The sequence below is a fragment of the Clupea harengus genome, chromosome 1, assembly GCF_900700415.2.
Source record: "Clupea harengus chromosome 1, Ch_v2.0.2, whole genome shotgun sequence".
Taxonomy (NCBI): Eukaryota; Metazoa; Chordata; class Actinopteri; order Clupeiformes; family Clupeidae; genus Clupea; species Clupea harengus.
Window position 1 is genome coordinate 30,843,743 of NC_045152.1, and position 7,865 is coordinate 30,851,607.

General features: G+C 42.0%; 1 protein-coding gene across 1 annotated transcript in view; it reads right to left on the reverse strand.

Moving 5' to 3' along the window:
* Positions 1-7,865, reverse strand: part of lmx1al (LIM homeobox transcription factor 1, alpha-like) — an 18,086-nt gene continuing 10,221 nt past the window's right edge. Inside the window, exons 4-9 of the mRNA XM_031575955.2 lie at positions 4,054-4,286; positions 2,544-2,707; positions 2,089-2,166; positions 1,594-1,717; positions 1,172-1,327; positions 1-583 (exon numbers count right to left, since the gene is read on the reverse strand). Coding sequence (XP_031431815.1) covers positions 426-583; positions 1,172-1,327; positions 1,594-1,717; positions 2,089-2,166; positions 2,544-2,707; positions 4,054-4,286 — 913 coding nt within the window. The 3' untranslated portion in view covers positions 1-425. The remainder of the gene's footprint in view (positions 584-1,171; positions 1,328-1,593; positions 1,718-2,088; positions 2,167-2,543; positions 2,708-4,053; positions 4,287-7,865) is intronic.

The following is a 7,865-nucleotide window of genomic DNA, read 5'->3' on the forward strand; positions in this document are numbered from 1 at the left end:
TTGGCAAGGTCAACATTTTTTGTGTAATTATGTATATCTGGCTTAATTTTTGTGTATTGAACATACATCCTCACAAAGTGCTTTTCATTGCCAGAAGACTATATTGTTCTTAACCACTGTTGATTAGTGCTTGATATTTTCTTGAAATGTACAAGCACTAGACAACCAAAACAACTACATAATGTCTCCTAGGAAAACCTCATCTCATCAGTGTTATTCTCAGTAGAATACCAAATGACCTTTTAATACCTCCATATATGATTTATGTCCCGGCATTGAGTAAAGCTCAGTCTTGTGGCAATGCAATCCTATGGGCTTCATTCATGAGCAATGGACCAATGGCCTCTCATCAGCTGTCCCACACTCAATGGTGGTGGTGTCTGTGTGGGGTCAAGGTCTGCGTAGGGGTGGGGGGGTAGGGTGGGTCATGAGGTGAAGTAGGAGTTCTGCATGGAGTAGAGGCGATCTATTGGGTTTCCCACACGGCCTGCCAAAAGGCCCCCCTCCGCCGTCGCTAGGAGACAGTCACCGAGCTGGCTGAGGCTTCCGTCGCTGTCCAGGTCATGAAACACTGTTTCTGAGTCTGAGGAAAGAGGTAGATACGAGCTGATGACAGACAGGAACAGACAGTCGACCAGCTAAAGCAACAAATGTCACATAGTAGGGAAATAGGAAAGAAATTCACGGTATTTAACCAAATCTTTTTCAAACAAAACCCAAAAGACCATTAACAAACTCACAGCATAGGCAGTAGTAATGGTAAGTAGTAGTAAAGACATAGTCACTAAGTAGTCTTCAGCTCTTTAAGCTCATGGTTTGTACAGTAGTTACATTCCTGCACTTTTTTATTTCTTATGTAAAGTAGTATTTATTGTTACACTAGGTCTCTATTGCTCGTAGCTTCATTGTTCTCTCTTTTGAACGTTTCTTTGGATAAAAGCGTCTGCTAAATGACTAAATGTAAATGTAAATGTATCAGACAGGAACAGACAGTTGACCAGCTAAAGCCAAAAATGTCACATAGAAAGGAAATAGGAAAGAACTTCACGGTGTTTAAAATCTTTTTCAAGCAAAACCCAAAAGACCTTTAACAAACTCACAGCAGAGGCAGTAGTAATGATGGTGAAGACATAGTCAGTAGGTAGTGTCCAGCTCTTTCAACTCATCTTACCATAAGAGTGCATCTGTTCTGGGCCCAGCTGAGGCGGAGTGAGCCCGTGGCGGAACTGCTCACTCACGTAGATGTTTGGATCCAGTGCTAAGAGCTGCTGCCGATGCATTGAGGGGTACGCAAGCAGTCCGTCCAAACCATGACCACTGGAACCATCTGTAGAAAACAAACTTAATTATCAGTCATCATCCTCTTCTTTCCTCCATCTATCTATCTATCTATCTATCTATCTATCTATCTATCTATCTATCTAGAAACTCCTCACTTCTTTTGAGAGATTCTGTGTGCACTGGATATCATCAATGTAAAAAAGATATGGCTGCCACTGTATACGTGAATGGACCTGTTTATTTTGGTCACTTAACATTGTTATTCCCCTGTTGGTGAATAACAATTTGGTGGAGTAGAGCCTTCTCCCTCACCCTCGCTGTCATCGTTGCTCTGTTGGCCTCCTCGGCTCGGCCCTCTCCTGCTCCCCCTCAGCTGCTCCTGCTCCTGCTGCTGCTGCTGCTGCTGTTGCTGCTGCCGACGGGCAATCTTCTTCATCTGGAGCACACAAAGCTTACTGACTGATATACACATTCATATCAATTTAGTTCAGCGCAGCTTTTCACTTTCATTCGACGGAGCCATCAACCAAGCATTGGCTCAAGGCTCATTTCCTAATTCAGTTCACACAATTCAGTACAGGGCAAGTGCATTCTTTCAAACTGTCAATGATTAACAGTGAGTCTCAATGTAGTTTATAAAAAGCAAGACTAATATATTTCACGAGCCAGCTAGGAGAAGAAGAAAGCTCCTCTTTTTACTAGAAGCAAACTTAGAGACATACTTCACCAAGGTCATCGGTTTTTGGAGAAATCAGTGTGACTGGAAGACATGATGAGTGTGGTGTGGTGCACAACTGGAACACTAACCTTTGCTCTCTGGTTCTGGAACCACACCTGTACCACTCGGACGGTCAGGCCAGTCTCAGCAGCCAGTGACTCCCTCACCTACAGAGAAGGAAGGAGTAGCACCTCCGTTTGAGACCCATAAGCCATGTCTATGAGGATCTCCGCAAGATGTAATTTCTGTCGTTAAAAGACAAAAGGACTGCCTGACTTAAAAAAAGTAATTTGATTCTGAAATGTTTCCCCACATTTTTGTGTTTATTGTTTGGCGTATTTATGTCATTTGCAATTCTCCAGGCCTGGAGTATGTAAACGAATGCATGAAAAACAAATACATCAGATATACTGGGACCAAAGAAACACAGGGCAACACTATTATTTCACTGTTTCTTCACAACCACATCATATAGCAAGAATAGAAATAATATAAAACTACATACTGCGCCATTCCATTTTATACGCAGCAGACCCAAGCTCACCTTTCGGCAGGGTTTGGAGGACACCTCGAAGGAGGCCTTGAAAGCGCGGCGTTGCTGTGTGGTCAGTATGGTGCGTGGTCGCTTCGACCGCTTGTGATCCTTGCCTTCATCGCCTCCCTTCCCTGCCAGCGAGCTACCTCCTCCATCCTCATCCTCACTCTTCACTGTGAAGTCATGTAAGTAGTAGATTTACATCAGCAGTTTGTTTATTTATAGTTTATTATTATTATTATTATTCCTGCAGTCTCAGGTTCTCACTCTACTGTGCTCTAATGTCTTGCAGTCATGCTACACCACATCAGGATTGCTTAGAGGTGTGTTATGTAGTTTTTGTTGTCAAAATGCAAATATTCTGTCGGACCTTTCCTTTTCCTATTCCCTAACTTTATTGATTCTTAACTACATTCCTATTCCCTAGTTTCCTTTTTAGGGTGTTTTATGCATAAACAAAATAAACAAAGACTACACCAAATGAAGGTATACTAGGAAATATTATTTCACAATTTTCAATCACCATCCTTATATTTTTATGATGGATGGACATTTTAGCCTGTTTACTTTTTTGTACATCATGAACCTGATTATTTTAGTGTTACAAAAAACATTTTTTGTGCTACATTGGACTGCACTAAACAAAAGAAATGTTCATGCATACACCACATACCTCTTTTGATCCCAAACAATATAAATAATACAACTGAGCAGTGGTTAATGAATTTAAAATCTAATCTGTGTAATTATCTTGCTGCATTGACAGAATGTACAAAATCTCATTTCTAACTTCAATTTACATACTGTAAAAAATGCTTCACTTGCCAAGACCTTAGCTTATGTAGCCACAAATTCTTATTCCTATAATATTCATTTTCTGGGGATATTAATGTGAAATAATCAATCTGTTTGTAATCATCTGAAATACATTTTTGGACATTTTAGGAAGTGTAAATATCTTGCTTTAGTAGAATATTTCCCTTGAAATTAGATTACAATTTTTTTTAAATATTGGTACTTTGAAATGTAAAATAAAATAAAATAAAGATTCCCTCAAGGTAAATATTCTCACATAAAGAAAAATGAGTAAGTGATTTTCAATATAGGATGAGAGGTCTTGGGAAGGGTTGCATGGTGTGCCTGTTCAAATTGAGCTCAGTATTGTTTGTAATAATTAAAATTCATCATGTGTAGTACAAGCCTATATATTAACTGAGGGCTTGGATGGAATGATATAGACATGGTTATTTAATTAAATTATTACACCAGAAATGACAGACTTACTGTATCTACTGTTTCAGACTTGGTCTTACATGTGCATGTCTGTTAAAGATGTTTAATTAAATGTCTTATCACATGAAACAAGTGACATTGCGAATTTAGTCCGAGACTTCTACTTTAAGACTTTGTCCCTCCCCTATAGACTGACACATATTTTCTTGGTAGTAAAGAGGGTGGGTAGTGTTATTGTGGTTAAATTCTATATTAATACATTTTTGTTATTTTTTGCAGATTTTACCAGACTCGGTGGGGGCTGGGCTGATGGCGGCCAGCATCTCCCTCTCCTTCTCGTAGTCGACGCGGCAGAGCAGTTGTCCCTCCTTGAGCACGAACTCGTCCCCGCGCTGCAGCCTGCGCTCACACTCACAGCAGCTGAAGCAGCCCAGGTGGTACACCTGACCCAGCACGCGCATGATCAGCTCCGAGCGCCCGATGGCCTGCAGGCACGCGCTGCACTTCCGCACAAACAACCTGACACACACACACACAAACACACACACACACACACACACACACACATACAACGGGGGCCAAAGAGCAGAGGTGTCACACAGACTTTACAATATGAACCTGAAATACATATTTTGAATATCTGTACATTTATGTAATAGGAAGAGTTCTGTTTCCACATTGTGGGCTCCTTACTTCACATTTAGGGGTGCTGCTGTGGTTTCTGTAAAATTTCTGTAAATATATTTTAAGGACTTTTAATTTTTATTTGGGATTGGTAGATATGTACCTTTCTTCAGAAAAGAGCAAGGAAGGGCTAAGCCGTTGTATTGTATGTGGAACAAAATGACAATTGGCGTTAGAAATTACTTAGGTTTGATGGATGTGCTGGGGTAAAAAAAGAAACGCGTTGAGAAAATTGCTTTTGCTTTTATTCGTAAAGCTCATAATGTTCTATCACACCTCATGAGCTTTGGTGATAGGCATGGCAATATAGCAGAATTTGCCTCCTAGTTTTACATCCACAACTGCTGCAGTTAGTTCTGGTATACACTGGGGGGCAGTAGTTGCCTTTTACACTGATGCTGTGGCAACAATGGCAAGAAAGCTCCAGGTCAACTCATTGAGCATATTAATCAATCGTGTCCCGCTGTTCCATCATGGAGAAGATCAGCACTGAAGATGTACAGGATGTCTGCAAACTCAACCAGGCAGACACCATGTAATCCTCTCACCCAGTATGAAACTGCCTTTTCTTTCCCCTGTTTTGTCCTGACTTCCTTATTTATGAAGTGACTGTCTGCCACGGATGCAGACCCTTACAAATTCCCCTCACTATTACAACTTCTCACCATTACAGTTCTTTGTGAGAAGCGCGGATCTCTAGCTGTTAAATTCCCCTTAAACCCCTCTGTTCTTTCCTCGATATCTCCCCTCCCTCTCTCCCCTACTCTGCATGTTCTGCCAGGATTCCCTGTCCTCCCTCGTTCCCTCGGCAGCCCTCCCCGCTCAGCTCAGTGAAACTAATAAAGACAGGATTAATTAGATTGTTGTTTAAACAGTGCGATGCCCAGACAGACGCTGTAAACTCATAACCAGGGATTGTGGGTAGCATGGGGTTAATCTCTCCCTTCTCTTTTTCACACACTCAAACAAACACACAAGCACGCCAGTCACCCAGACACACAGACACGCTCATCACACAGCCATGCGTCCAATCACTCCCGCAGATATGTCTTGACAGGTACCTATAGCTGTCTGTTATGGGCTGCTCCTATGGTGGCATATGTGAGTCATACCTGTATGTACACAAATGTAGCTCTGCGTATGGACATATGAGAGCAACTGATGAGAATGGCATGAACATATGGTCATAATAATTAATCAAACAAAAGATACACTTTTACATAAATGTGCATGTTTAAGCCCACAAAATGATGTTAACAGATATGCAAACCTGAAAGGAAACCTGCATGAAGCTGGAAAATGCGTGTGGTTAAAAGAGCAGACACATCCTTAAAGCCTGAAATATGTTGGAAAAATGAATTTGGGCAAACAATAGCAGTGGGTTAACTGACACGAAAAGGAGGGAGGGAGAAAATCCAGAGGCATCTCCAGGAACACTAGGGAACACAGCCTTTTTATGACTTTCGTATTATGCTATTAAAAAGTCTGGCAGAATGTGCATATTTTGAAAACCAAAACTACACAAGATACTTTTTAAGCAACGTGGTGTGGAATGGCAGCATGACACCGAGAGGAAGGAGGGAGAGCAGGAAGAGAGGAGGAGTGTTGATTGTCTCTGACAGGGCGAAAGGAAGGTGTTGCACCCTAAATCTGGTGGGGTAAGACGCAGCCAGGTCCACCCGTTAAGGCTTCTGATCTGCGCCGATGAGATGATCCTGTCCGAAATGCAGCTGCCACGGCTAATCTGCCTCAATCCTCAAGTCTGCCAAACCTCCGACTTCCCCAAATCACCCTCTTTACCAAAAAAACCTCAACCAAAAAACCTCACGCTCTGCCCTTCCAAGACAATTGGTCACAGACGCATGGAGACACCACTTAAGCCACTTAATCACCAAGAGTGGGACCCTCAACAGAGAGAGACTCCCTCAAATACAGCATTCAGCCCTCTCCACACACACACCCCATGCAACAACTTACACACACTCCCGCAGATTCAGGTCCATTGCTAAGAAGGATGCCGAGAACTCAAATGTCAAGGAACAAAGTAATGTACTGTAAATGAACAATACCGAGCATTAGTGTGTCCAAGCATTTAACTAATCCCTGAAATCTCAAGAGAAATCGGGGAGGGATTATATATTATTAATTGAGATTAAGGCACAGAGGGAGAGATGAGTTAATAGACACATACTGGGAGGAAGGCATTTGAGAGGTTTTGCTTTTAGTTACTATCTCACCTCGTACCCGTACGTGCTGGGGATTGGCGAACGGCCTCACCCGCACACACACAGGTGTCTCCACCAGTTAGTCTTGCTGCAGGACGGCAAACTGTCAATGTCCAGACACTGTTAAGGCGTGCGTGGGTTGGATGCTCAGGGAGGATTTGTAGCGCTGCCATGTGCGCATCATTTTATACTTGTATTGTCAACCTACGGGAGCATACACCAGGCAGCAAGTGCACATAGTGATTACCAATATGTATGTGTGGGTGGGTTGGTGTGCGAGAGATTTTTTGTGCATGTTTGTTTGTGTGTGTGTGTGTGTGTGTGTTTGGGCATGTGTTTGTGTGCACCAGTGTATAAGTGTGTGTGTGTGTGTGTTTGTGTGTGTGTGTGTGTTTGTGTGTGTGTGTGTGTGTGTGTGTGTGTGTGTGTGTGTGTGTGTGTGTGTGTGTGTGTGTGAACGGATATTGCTGTGAAGCATGGTGGCTCAGAGCCAGGGTTCAGTAATCACATCATCTCCTTTTATTAAATCTCACTGCTCTGCCTCTGCGTTATTAAAATCTCCCAGCATTCTCCTCAATGCTCACTCTCTACGCACGCACCCCCCACCCCCCAGCCCATCCTTCCTCCACCTACCCAGTCTGCTCCCCCAACCCACCCCACCACCCCACTCTATCTCACCTCTCACACACAAATTCATCCACCAATGCTCCCATAAATTCCAGATAGACTCAGGAGGCATGGACAGGTGGCAAAAATACAAAATAACAATAATAAAAGACTGTGAGACACGTGTCCACAAACACACACATTTGTTTCCCCTGTCTGCAGACCTAGCAGGTTTTCTGAATGAATTTTCAGTTTACGAACCAAAGGGGAAGAGACTGAAAAGTATTGTATATGGGTGACCAAAATGACGAAGCAGATCATTCTGTTACCAGAATCAATATTAGGTATATTATTATACCAGGTATCAATTACCTTGATTCAAATCTGTTTTCAAGAGTTATAGAAACTATAGGAGATAAGCACTGGAACCCTAATTATGTAATAATAATAATTTATAATAATAATAATAATAATAATAATAATAATACAAATTTCATTTTCTTCAAAATGTTGATGATATCACATGAGACTATTATGGGGGGGGGAATCCTAAATCATATGATGTAAGACAATCAAATGATGT